The sequence below is a fragment of the Equus quagga genome, chromosome 4 (genome assembly GCF_021613505.1).
Source record: "Equus quagga isolate Etosha38 chromosome 4, UCLA_HA_Equagga_1.0, whole genome shotgun sequence".
Taxonomy (NCBI): domain Eukaryota; kingdom Metazoa; phylum Chordata; class Mammalia; order Perissodactyla; family Equidae; genus Equus; species Equus quagga.
The window spans coordinates 116,382,448-116,396,454 of record NC_060270.1 but is presented as its reverse complement, the minus strand read 5'-3'; the positions used below and the strand labels follow the sequence as shown (position 1 = coordinate 116,396,454).

General features: G+C 42.0%; 1 protein-coding gene across 1 annotated transcript in view; it reads left to right on the top strand.

Moving 5' to 3' along the window:
* Window positions 1-14,007, top strand: part of PDE11A (phosphodiesterase 11A) — a 385,868-nt gene that overhangs the window by 281,273 nt on the left and 90,588 nt on the right. Inside the window, exon 11 of the mRNA XM_046659861.1 lies at window positions 13,669-13,815. Within this exon, the coding sequence (XP_046515817.1) occupies window positions 13,669-13,815 (147 nt within the window). The remainder of the gene's footprint in view (window positions 1-13,668; window positions 13,816-14,007) is intronic.

The following is a 14,007-nucleotide window of genomic DNA, read 5'->3' as shown; positions in this document are numbered from 1 at the left end:
CATCTGAGAATAAATTCAGGTACAATTCAAGACAGGGAATCTTGCCTGAGGAATTGGCTCTGCATCACTCTTTGCCTCACTTGATAGATTGCTTCTTCACTGCAGGTGATTGCTTTATTCACCCCTAAGAGTAGAAACTTCTTTTTATAATGCTTCATGTGCTTTTATGGCACAAACCAATATAAATATTTACTGGATCTATAAGTAAAAGTATATAAATTCTTATTTATCTTGCTGCATAAAGGAACCTTGAAAAACATGTGTAAAGTTGAGTCTGTTTTTCTCAAAAATACTCCCAGCTACGTGCTGAGGCAACAGCAGAGAGATGCTTAGTTTCAGAAGTGACAAAAAGGCTCTGCTCTACTTTTTGATTCACAGGATGGGAAATAGTTTTTATTGAATGCATGAATATTGAAATATTTCTTCTGACCAGCTCACTGGAAAGTGATTTGGGTGGCCAGCCACATATGTCCATGGTGACCAGTTGCACTCCTAACCTCAACTAGCAGGCCAAAAAGATGGGGCTCAGGATATGGAACAAGAGGAGAGAGAGCGTGGCATCAGGCAAGTGACATGAATGGAAAACCCAAACAAAACCATGTCCTTGTCAGTGGCTCCACACCATCCTCTTTACCCCCAGGGGTGCCATAATTGCTATTAGCTAATAATTCTAATCCCAGGTTCATGTTTTGCCCCTCCCCATCTCTGCTGCATGGTGGGGTATGGAACTCTGTAACAAGGCATTGGGCCCCATCATCCCAGCACACACAGGGCGGAGTCAGGTGGACTTATACCAACACCATAAAGAGGGGAAGTCAAGCCATCAGTTCCCTTTGATCCCCCAACATTGTCCTTTTCTGCCACTTCACAGGCCTCCAGGCTCCATGCCCCTTGCTCTCCCCTGTGCCTTAGATGTCATGGTTCAGTGTTAGTGTTTGCTTGCTCCTGTGAATTCTTACTAGTGGCAGTCCTTTGAAAAACATACAATTTCAAACTACAGAAACAAGGGAGTGTGATGTTATGTAGTCTTTAGCTGTTAGTAAAGTGCAGAACCAACTCACTTGGTCGCTGTTACTGGATTCCAAACCAGGGGCTGATGTCCTTGACAGCCTCACCTCTTGCTGGTGCGAAAGTTCTCTCACTTTCATTCTCTTGTCATCTTTTTCTGTCTGGTTGCCAAAACAATTGTCAAATTGTTGTCTCATTTCTTAGGGAATTCTTCTCATTTTCTACCTTGCCTTATGAGCCTTTTTTTCCACACCCTTGCCTCAAAGGTATTTCTATTTTAATAGAGAATAATTTTCTGATCTACGCTGATGAAACTCTAATGGTGATATTTCAGGGAGGCGAGAGAGAGTTCCCCTGGAATTGTAGATTTCCCCCCCAGCTTGGCATGCGGGCAGTTATCCGTTCAACCCATGCTAAGATTGTATTTGTGGAGAAAGTTGCATTTTTTTCTTTGCACTATTCTCACCAAGACTTTGGAATTTCTGATAGTCTTTTGCAAGTTTCCATTTGTGAAATAAATATCTAAGCCTGCTCACTAAATCCAAACCTTTAGAAAATTGTAGCATGCCAGCCACTAGCAGAAAAGTTGAGTGTTGGGTAAAATTGTTTTGTTTGTTTTCTAAGATGCCTAGATTGTTCTAAAACTAATATAGAGTGGCTGTTGGAGTAGATTGTATTTAAGCTATAAGAAGCTGAAATTTGAAGTGTCCTTTTCTTTTAAATGGGAGCAATGTTGATTAAATCTATATAATTCATTAAAGAATCCATTATTTCCTAAATGATGACCTAGGTTATCTTCTATAGGTCTCTTTTGTAATATTGTTTAATTTCCTATCCCCCTTTTAGTGGTATTCTTCCCTGGACCTAGGTACTGAGATAAACTACCAGTGAGTGTAGAGTTTATCCTCACTCGTCACACAGTTATAGAGTCCCTGCTATGTGCCCTATAAGCTGCCAGGGACCATGGAGTATGGAGGAAGCATTGGTGGCTGTGCCTTCCCTCTCTCAGGTGAGGCTGCAACAAGAGGGTCAGCAAGGACTCAAGCAAAACCCACAATGCAGCAAGTTGACGTTGAAGTGGGCAGGAAGCTGTTAAGGTCTAACCACGTATGTGAGTCAGAGAAGCAGTATACAAAGGGGATGGTGGTTCTGAAAAGGCCGAGACTAAGCTAGCAATTTTCTGGGCTAGAAAGACCATGGTGGATGGGCAGCACTTGCTTTAGGGTATTCATATCTCACATCTCTAAAGCTTCAAGTCTAGTGCAATCTATACAACCATGGCTGTCTGCAAATATCCACCATATTCCCACTACTAAGACATGGGAAGAAGGATGCCAGGAGAAGTTCATGATAACGTCATGGGGCCACTATGTTGCACTCACGCATCCATACTGCAAGGACACATCACTTCCTGGAGGGAGGAAGCAGGCTATCTTGCCTCTCAGGGTCACAGCTGGTGAGCTCAGATTGGAGCCTGAAGACCAGGGCCACAGGGTGAGGGACCCTCTATGTGTCTCCTGATACAAATAGCCCCAGTGATGTATTAAAAAAAAGTACATTAGGTTCACTCAAAGTTAGAAGGCTACTTGACTCACTTGTGTTACCTGATCTTGGATTTCTGTGTGTATGTGTGCTTGTGTGTAAGTGTGAAGTATTCATGGAGGTTATTGGCAAAAAGTCCCACAACCTCAAATCCACCAGAGGATATTGTGGCACGGCTTGGGAAGAACTAGTCAAATAACTTTCAGTGAGATTATCAGGCCTTCGTGCACTCATCCAATGAATATTTAATGAGTTTCTTCCATGTGCCAGGTACTGCCCACAAGGGTGAAGACTGTGCTGGGCACTCAGGACACAACAGTAAACAAGACAAACATAATCCCTACCCTCCTCTATCAGACCTTTAACAAGTAGTTACACAACGTGTAGAGCAGGGGTGTCATTATCCTCTGTCCCAGCTCTCAGGGGGTCTTGAGCTGATTCATTTCAGCTTCCCACCCAAGTTCAGGTGTGCAGCACTCATCCACCAGCACTCCTCTTGGTACCCAGGGTCCTGCCCCTCTTTCTTGGCATCCTTAGGTATTATGTGTTTGGAAACTGAGCAGAGGTGCGTTGTCCAGACAGGTGTCACTCTCATTGGGTCAATGGATGAGGTGCTGGACACTGATGAGCTAAAGTCTTCACCAGTCTCCCATGGGAGGAGTAGCTGGTCAGTCCCTGAGTGCAAGCAGTGGGAGTTGTCCACTTGAGCAAAGACGAGACAGTGCATGGGTCCTGATTCAACTACCATATGGCTCATGGGAGTTCAAATAATGCCTGCGTGGTGGTCCTTTGCTAGATCCTTTGTTAGGTGCACCTGCCTCCTAGGTAAGTGCACCAGGATCAGCTGCCATGCTGCCAGGGGCTCTCTCCTTCCTCTCTTACCCCGTTCTCTGACCTCTATGAAGTGAGGACATTCCTCCTCCCCCTTCTCTTATCTCTCCCAGGAGCACACTCTCTCCTTATTTGGTTCTTTCAAACTAGATCCTGATGGCTCATTGACTCAGAGCCCTACTCAATCAAAAACAAGTTCCTTTTCCTATAGGACACAAAGGGCTGCTTGATCTTCAAATTCTCCCGGAAGAGGAGGGAAAGGGTTTGCTGCTGATTGTACCAAAGGAAGGGAAAAGGAAACAATGGCGATTGCTCTTCCAGATGAAAAGAGTCCATATATCTATCACCAGCCACAACAAAAACTGTAATCAGAGCTTCAAAGGGGAGGTTCTGGGAGTCCTGACTACACAGGACAGGGACTGGTCACTGCCAGGGGAAAGGGAGAGGCTGGCACAGATAGTGAAAGGAAGTCAGTCCTGGAATCACAGGCAAGACAGGCTCCTGAGCTATGGTCCGAGGCCACTGATGGGTGCTTGGTGAAACTGATGCCTCATGGGCTCTAAAGGCCAGTTAGAGCAAGTCTTGATCAAGCAGCCTTTTCATCATTTCTGGGGCCTTGTAGGTCTGCGCCTCATGGTATTGTTCCATCTTCAGGTGAGATGGCAACTCAACTCTGCCCATGCTATTCTCCCTGCTTGGAATAGAACATGTTTCCTAATTCCCCTGGCGAACTTGTATTCATCCTTCAATGCCCACATCAGATGATCCTCCTCCACTGTTTTCTTGGCTTCCAACATACTCCTTCCTCTTGTTGCCTCTGAACTTTATGCCTTTATTTTTTCAATAATCATTCTGTTGACTCTTCCTTCTCCTTGAGTAGACCATGAGCATCTCAGGAATGGAGTCCACATCTTTTCTTAAGTTCCAATACAAAGTCTATGACCTTGAGAAACTTTTGATCACCGTAACTATTTGTGAACTTTTCAAGTTATTCTAAATATACCTCACAAAGCTGAAGTTCAATGATGATTTAGAATTAAGGCAGGGGACCGGCCCTGTGGTGCAGTGGTTAAGTTTGCATGTTCCACTTCAGTGGCCAGGGGTTCGCCAGTTTGGAACCTGGGTGCAGACCTACACACTGCTTGTCAAGCCATGCTGTAGCAGGCATCCCACATATAAAAAAGTAGAGGAAGATGGGCATGAATGCTAGCTCAGGGCCAGTCTTCCTCAGCAAAAGGAGTAAGATTGACAGCAGATGTTAGCTCAGGGCTAATCTTCCTCAAAAAATAGAATTAAGGCAGGGACACAAAGCTAGATGTATTTCATCAAACTCTCCCCAGTTCCGACAGTGCCCTGTATTTCCTCCATCACAGCACTTCCCACCCTGTATTGTAATTGTCTGTTTACTTCTTTGTGTCCCCTGAGAGACTGTGAACACAGGGACCACAGTGATTTCACAAATGTACCCGTAACACAGCGCCGTGCTTGCTGTAGAGTTAGGCATGCAGCACACCTGTGTTGAATTAAATTTAGAGGTCTCCTAAGTGAGCAGGTAGAGTTGATTCCTTAGGGTCTAGTCACTGAAATCACCTGTTTTCACCTTTTCCTTCTTTGAGGCTATCAGTAGAAAAATAATAATGAGCATAACAACATGCCAACAATGACCATAATCATAACCATCACTATTGTTTAGTGTTTCCTGTTTCTAAGCACTGTGCCAAACTCTTTTTGTGCATTATTTCATTTACTCCTTACAACAGCCATGCAACGTAGTTTTATTACTGTCTACACAAGAATGCTCAGTCCAAGTCTTCCTCCAGCTTCTTGCCCATGGCCACTTAGCGGGTAGGCGTCAGAGGTAGGATTAGAGCCCAGATCTGTTGTGAAGAGTGTTCTAGGCAACTACAAGGTAAATTTAATAAAGAGCTTCAAGAGAAAACAATTACCAGAAGAATTTCAACCACACTCCTTAGTAACATCACGGCACAAATCCCTGATAGCTTCAAACCTTTTTCTTGGAGGATAGTGTTGTTAGTTTGCTGTTTCATCACTTATTGGCAGTGGATTATTTTTTCCCAACATTTCACTATGAAAAATTTCAAACATAGAAAAAAGGCAAAAGAGCTGCACAGTGAACCCTCATCAGTCAGTGGGTTTCACTTCCTTGGAGAAGCCCCACGTTCTGCCTTCCGCCCCCTCAAATCTGCACACCACCCAAAGCCGTCCCACCTCTGAGTGATTCTCCTCTGTGCTTATTGCCAGGATAACCTTTAGGATGATGGTTCTCAAACTTTAGGGGGCATCAGAATCACCTGGAGGGCTTGTGAAACGCAACTAGAGTTCCTAATTCAGAATTTGCATTTCTCACAAGCTCCCAGGTGATTATGACCGTGGTCTGGGGTCCACAGTGAGAATCACTGGCTTGAGAAATTTTTCCCTGAAAAACACAAGAGACGTTTCTCTCTTGACTCCATCAAGCATAGCTGTGCCTCTATGGGTTTCTTTAGCCCCTTTTTTTGGTGTGTGTTTGTGTGTTTTTTAATCTTATGAACACTGCAAATCATCTGACATCAGACTTTCTTTGTAGTGGTTGACAGGAAGGTTGCAGACAAATTTCTGGCTATCCTACAAAAGTATTGATGCTATGGTATGCATTTTGTCTAGTAACTTCACTTCTGATCATGTTTTACATTCTTATCCTTAGTTTCCCTTTGATTTGTCTTCCTGGCCTATTTTTAATTTCTTTTATTCTCTGTTATTGTATAGATCTTTGAAATCCACATTAAACATTTTTTGAAACAGAGCAGGTTATGTATATACCACTATCACCAGCAACAACAAAACAACACTTTGATATACCATATTAACTAAACTTTAATAAGAAAGCAGTAAACTTTTATAACAGAAACATTTTTTAAAAGAAAAATTACTTCAGCGTGCCCACCTCACTTGGGCTTGGTGAATAGCCATTTTAAATTAAAGATACGACACATCCTCAGCTCTTACTGCTGATTCTCTTTCACCTTCCACACTACCTTTAAGATCACTGTAATGTACACAATGCAACATGGATTAATCTTATGAGCTTACTTTTAAACAATCTTCTTTCATAAAGAAACGACAGAAAATATGGAAATATATACACAAATATTATATCAACTGATATGGGATATATGCAGGTGTTTAAGAGGAAACACTTGAAATTGTTTTCAACCTTATTTTAAATATTATATCTTGAACAAAAGAAAAGTCTCTTTTAAAATGACCTGTTTCTGTTGAAATACAGCATTTTAAACTTCAGTGCTGCTAAGGAGAACTGTTTCATTGATAAACATAAATACTGAGAACAGACTAGAAATAGCAAAGAGCCAGGGTTGAAAAGACAGTCACATGGGAGAAAGTTTCTCTGCTTCGAAAGGGAACAGTCTCTATGATGTTTCTTTTTCTTGGTTTTCACCGTGACAAGAAAAATATGTGGGAACCATGCCTACCCATGAGGTTTATGTTGCTGCATGAAAGATAACAAAGACAGTTTCTGAAATTAATAGGAAACAGTTATGGATAAGATTGTTTCACTACAAGAGCTCAAACAAAAATAAAAGAAAGGCCGTAAGATCTTTAACTTCTGGTGAAATTTCTGAAAATCACATGTGAAGAGATGATAGAAGTTTCATTCTCATATTAAGAGATTCAAAGTAGGGCCAGCCCGGTGGCGCAGCGGTTAAGTGCACGCACGTTCCGCTTCAGCGGCCCAGGGTTCGCGGTTCAGATCCTGGGTGAGGACATGGCACCACTTGGCAGGCCATGCTGAGGTAGGCGTCCCACATACAAAGTGGAGGAATATGGGCACCAATGTTAGCTCAGGCCCAGTCTTCCTCAGCAAAAAGAGGAGGATTGGTGGCAGATGTTAGCTCAGGGCTGATCTTCCTCAAAAAAAAAGGAGATTCAAAGTAACAGGTCTACTCAAGCCTCAAAAACAAAATGAATTAAGCAATAATTGAGAATAATTAAAGGTTAGTAAGGAAGGGGGCATGTTGTACCTAGGAGTTTATATTTCTTTAAACTTCCCTCTCTTTTTCAATATAGTGATCATTGACTGCTAATCTTCTTTGCTTTTATGCACTTAAAAAAGACAAACATATAAAATGCCCTTTGAGTTGGTTAGCCATTATAATGGGAGGTTTTGCCACTATCCAAGTGAAGCTTAGGTATTCACAGGTACCAAGATCCTAGGAGCACGCAGCCCCTGGGGAAGTACTTCCCAAACTTGAGTGTACATAAGGATCACCTGGGGAGTCTGTCAAGCTACAGAACCCATGGTAAACTTCGGAGGAGTCAGAAGAAAGCTGTGGACCCCGCCCCCAAATCACACATAAACACAAGCAAGCCAATCTGCATTCATGATTCAGGGGCCTAATTCCCGCTCTAATGGGTAGGCTTGAAAACTCTAGGGTATAAAGTGACTAAATACTACAGTGATTTATACAACTACAGAGAAGAAAAAGGTCACTGCAGGATAAGATAGAAATGAATGAATGGAAATGAACTTATAAAGAAGATGGGGTTTGAATTTCAGTTGGCACAGAGTAAGGAAGAAGTCAAACCCCATGGCTAGTGGGTAGAATAATCTGAAGCTGTAGAGGGAAAGATGAGAATACGGATAATGAATTTCCCAGCCTGATGCTTCAGTAGAAGACTGGAAGATGATCTGCTGGATGGGCATTGTGAAGCCAGTTTATGGCGAGCCTCAAATGCCAAGCTAAGGAATTTTACTTCATTTAGCAGGCCGCATTGAACCCTTAAACGTATTCAAAGAGGGAGTGACACGACAAAAAATGGGTTAGGCTGAGTTAAAAGGATAAAGTCTATCTTGTAACATATAAACATATACTGTGTTTATTATATATCTTAATATGAGATAGGATAAGGCCTTATAATTCATCTTTTAAAAATATTTCTTGGCAATTCTTGGACATTTAGATTTACTCTTATGTTCTAAATTTTACTACCTTTGTATGTAAATTTAGCCCCTGAGCTGCAGAGTTTGATGATCTCGTTGTTTGCCTGGCCCCAGGAACGCTGGAATCAGATCTTCACATCACTGCTGCACATGCCACCAAGTGGCTTCACGGCCCTTTGTAGCTTCTGGTGGTGTTTTGAGCTGGTGAAGGTGAGCAAGCTGGTGCAGCCTGCAAATGTGCTGGGCCAGCACCTTCTTGCTCAGCTGAGAGGGCACTACTGGAGCGTTATTGCTCTCTCTCCTTGGAATTCTGGATCTTTCCCCACGAGTTTCTCATGTTGTGGATGAACCTGTAGGCACCTAAATATCCCAGCTTTCCCCATTCAGAAGTTGTTATAGGTAAGCAACGTAGTACTGGGATTCATGAGAAATTGTGTCCTCCTTTCCTGAGCAAGAATAGAAATTAGTTAAAATTTCACTCTTCACCACTGGAAATGTGACTGGATGCTATCTAAACTACTAGTTACTTCTAGTACTACTAGTCCCTCTAAAGCCTGAATGCATGTGTGTATTTTAAGCATTTCTCAGCCGTGTCTCAAACGTCCTGAGAAGGCTTCCCAGAATCCCATTTAGACAGAAGGATCCCTTATCTCCCTGCTCCCCACCCCACCATGTCACCTGTTTGCTGCTTCCGTTATTTTACCGAGTTCCCTTCCTGGCCAAGGGTGGTGTTAGAGTGCCATGAATGCTCTGCGGGCCAGTCTGAGCTAACATCATCTGCCTGAAGCCTGCCTCTGCTCCCTCAGAGGACGAGTTACTTTTACAGGACGGTCTTGGGAGTACTCAACTGATTCTGTGTTTGCTCTAATCACAACAAAGCTAACAACTGGGGCTTATTCCAAGATCAGCTGTGAGTTTAGAGACTTCCCCAAATGGATTCATGTAAGTAAAGACCAAGCGTTGTCCCATCAAATGGATCCAGGCTGCTCATCGTAAAAATGGATTGGTAGGCCAGTCATCTGGATCTCAATCCCAAACATTGCCCATGGTGCACCCAGGTTAGTTTGCATAATGCAAGAATGGAGAACCCTTTGGCTTAACAGTGGCCTATTTTTAGAGGCAGTGTATTGGTTAGGAGACAGTCTCTAGAACTAGACTCCCCAGGTTCAAATCCACCTCTACCAATCAAAACTATGCAAATTTGAACAAATTGCCCATCATCTGTTTCAGTTACCTCATCTGTAACATGGAATTAAAAATATTCCCTCCCTCTAAGGGTCCTCATGAAGATCAAATGAGTTACTATGCATAGAGTGCTAGAACAGTGCCTGGCGTGTAGTAAGTGCTAGAACAGTGCTAGCAAAACAAAGAACTTGGCAGTCCTTGGGCATCACCACATCCCAGTCTCCTGTCTTCATTAATCCCAGAATCCTAAAGTCCCCGGCTTCTGCTTTTGTCCAGAGGGGTATGTGGGCTGGGTTGGCAACAAGTCAGTTCTCCTTTGAATTGCTAGGGCTGGACCACCACCCACTTTGTTGTTCCTTCCCATTTTTCTGAGCATCACAAAAGGTAATATTCATGTGTCAAGGGATCCAGGATTGTATTTTAACATTTTACGGCCTCTTTGTAAAGCTACCTTTTCAATTTTAGAGGAGGCAGTTTTATGACTCCCTTTGATAACCACTTAACTCTTAAGACCCAAACAAAGAAGAGGAATGGTCAAAGGATATCAGGTACTCCCAGCCTGCTAGAGTCCTACTTCTTGAACATTATTCAAATTAGCTGCAGGACTCATAATTCTGTGTTTTCATTTATTGCTGCAGTAAAGTAAATGGTTCTTTTATCCAAATGTTATTTCCTGGCTATTAATTCAGTAGTTATTTTGGATTGTAGCACTCTTCTTTGATTTAGGGATATGGTGCCTTATAAATATTTAAAAGTTAAAGACTGACGCTTAGAGAAATTGACTTTGATTTGTTTTGTTAATATCCGATGGCTAGAGTAATTATAGGTTTGGAAGATGTGGTCTCCTTCTCTTCTTATCAGAAGAGATGGGGATGTGTCTCTATAACAAGGAAATTTGGCAACAGAAGGCTCTTCCCACATCCTTTGCAGACTAGATCTCTGTGCACACCTTCAGAGGACACGCACTACTTTTTAGTCTTCGTAATTTTCTCCAGAAACTGCTCTTGAACCCAGGAATGTGGATGAAAACTATCCATACTTCTCAAAATAGCTGAAAATGGTCATTCCTGAAAGGCTTGGGACTTTCTCTGCATCTACAAGTGCCAGCAAGGGTTTACGACAGGGCTCAGGGTGATCTACGGACTGGGATGATTTAACTGTGGATCAATCAACCTATTAGGGAAAAAAAGACAAGGTCAATAAGGATGGGTCTTGGTGAACCAGAGGTCATCCTACATTTTTCAACCTAATGTTCTTATTTCCTTTCCATTAACATTTCATAATGAAAAAATGCCTATATTCTTTAATTTTTAAGATAATTAAGTGAATTTAGTGCCTTTGAAGGGTAGAGGATTTATAATGGCATCAGGGAATACACTATTAATAATCTACAAGACAAGGGCCACCTGGAGAACAGCAAGGCAGTCTCCAGCACCAATTCAGAACCGAACTCCTCGCCTAAGACCAGAAAGACTTGTGTCTTTTGGGACAGAGCTTCTACCCTCTTGGGAAGTGGTTTTCCAGTTGTATTTGAGTTTGAATTTTAACAAATTACAACAAACACAGAATATTCTAAGTACGTGGCTTCTCTGTATGCAAAGCCCTGAAACGTGTGATGGAAGTAGAGAGTGGTTCTAGGGTTTCTCTAAGGGAAAGAAACATGGCATCTGCCTCTAAGATTGTTACAGCCTAATAGCGAGGTAAGGATTGACACAAGTGAACACACGAGGGTACAGAACAAGAGAAAGAGGTCTGCACAGTTGTAGTGAGGCACATGCACATAGAAACAAAGGGACTACAGACCAAAGGCTGGCTTGCCTCTGAGTTCTCCAAGCTGATCACTTAAGGCATAGTTTAATAAAGGTAATTTCAATGATTTTTGGATAAAGATAGTAAACACACTCATTTTCTTTTGTTCCTTCCCCAAACTCCATTAAAACAACAATAAAGGGATATATTTTTTAAGGCCTAAATTCTCAAAGGCAAAGAAATTGGGAGAGGACTTGACAAAATTTTGAAAACTAGAATATAGATGGGTGAATATTAAATAATTTAGCAAACCCAAGAAAGCCAAAATGAGCTAGCAATGGGAAAAGCTGAGAGGCAAACAGATTTATACCACAGACCCCTCCCCCTAAATAGCTCAGGAATTGACAAATTAAATACCTTTGGAAGTGGGGATGAAGGTGGGGCTATAAGCAGGAAAACAGCAAATCAAAGAAGCGATTAGATCTCTAGATCCTTTGTTCCACTCCTCACTCTGTAAAGACTGGAGGCTTATGCTCTGAAGAGGGTATAACAGCAGGTCTTTGGGTCAGAGGGACAGCATTGCAGAGCTGGAGGGTAGGAGTACAGGCTGAAAGCAGGGAGATTGAATGAAGAGTTATAGACCAATGCTGAGGCTCCTCCTCCAACCCCCTTCCCAACCACGCTCCACCCAGAAGATTCTTCTCTGTGGAATCTGAGTAGCAGAAGAGGGAAGACCTGAAGATACGAACATTTGGTGTCTTCCCCAAGGAAACAGGTCAATCAGCTCCTCCTACAGATAAGCCCCCAGAAGCTCTAATAGAAGCTTTAGAGCCCTACTTTTAAACAGGAGCTGAAAAACAAAGATTACCACACAGCTGGGGAAAACCTCTACTACCTCTAAATCCTCTAATATAGTAAAGTGATTTATTGAAAGACAAGCTGATTAAGAAAGAGACTAAACCATCAGTGGATGAATGGATAAAGAAAATATAGTATATACATACAATGGAATATTAGTCAGCCTTAAAAAAGAGGAAATACTGTCATGTGGTGCAATGTGAATGAAGCTTGAAGACATTATGCTAAGCGAAATAAGCCAATCACGAAAAGACAAACACTGTACTGCATGATTCCACTTACACGAGGTATCTAAGTAGTCAAACTCGTAGAAACACAAGGGAGAATGGTGGTTGCCAGGGCCTAGGGGAGGGGGAAATGGGGAGTTGCTCATTGGGTACAGAGTTTCAGTTACGCAAAATGAAAAAGTTCCAGATATCTATTAAACAACAGTGTGTATATAGTTAACAATACTGTACTGTATTTATATATTTGATCATGTTCTTCTATGTTGTGGGGAATAACCAGTGTTTAGATTTTAGCCGAGAGGTGTAAACTCCCATGGAGGAGCATGGAGTTGGGAAGGAAGGATTGATTATATGGTTTCCAGAATGCTTAGAGTGACCAGAGTTGGATTTCATTGCTCAGCCAAAGGAGTTTCAGGGTATAAATTACTCCCTGGGAATATACACCCAGTGAATAGGCTAAAAATATGAATACAGAATGTCCCTGATAACCTGAAAACATAGAAAAGATTCCCTTACCAAGAGTGGCCCAAAGGACATAGTAAACCCAATCAGCATAAATAAAAATGATTCCCAAAGATTTTTTCTTCCTTTTGAGTTAAGTTTAAGGCAACTGATTGACAGCTGCCTAACATGAGTGTTTTTAAAACCCTGAATATGACCAGGGTTGTAATTACGTTGTGATGTTTATATAGAATGAAGCTAAACGATATTGCAAAGTTATTCCTTCAATGAAACATATGCTTATGCTAACCCTCCAAACATCTCTATTTTATTAGAAAACTATTTTGCACCAGAGATGTGCTGTCTGATTTTTTCCATCCTTCTGAATATACAGAACATGTGTGTAACAAAGAGCACATGCACAGCTACAGGATATAAGGATACAAGAATCAAGGCAAAGTGGTGTATTCCCATGTCCTTCTCCTGAATAGCAGCAATTAAAATTCACAGCTGCTGGCTGCCCAGATGTTTCTTGCATTTAGTGCTCTGTAATATGCATCAGAATATATTGTATGACTGCAGTTTCAGTAAACTAGACAGCTTTGTATTCTAAATTCTGCAGACTAGATCCAGTGTATATATTTTTTCTTCAGATTGGCTTCCCTTCCCCACCCCCCTTCATTTGCTTGGGGCATTTGCAGTTCAGAAACAAAAGACATTTCCAGCTCAGAGTTTAGCTGTATCAGAGTGTAAGTGCAGGTCAGGTCTGATTTATGTGGCACATCTGATAAGCAGGAAAGGAGGGCAAGATGAGGGGTTTGGAAAAGCAGGTGAACTTGGCTTGACTTATATCTTCCCCTTTTGTAGGCAGCCAACATCCCTCTGGTGTCAGAACTTGCCATTGATGACATACATTTTGATGACTTTTCTCTCGATGTTGACACCATGATCACAGCTGCTCTTCGGATGTTCATGGAGCTGGGGATGGTACAGAAATTTAAAATTGATTATGAGGTAAGATGTTCTGTGTTGGGTGATCCCAGGAGTGCATCTGGACAATGTGGTAGCCACTCTGAGCCTCAGGTTTCCCAAATACAAATTGGAGATGATAATTGTTTCCCTGCACACCTCATGGGATTACCATGAGAATCATATGAGAGGTTTGGGGAAGGACTTTGATCATTGATGGTTACTAGGACAGAAGGC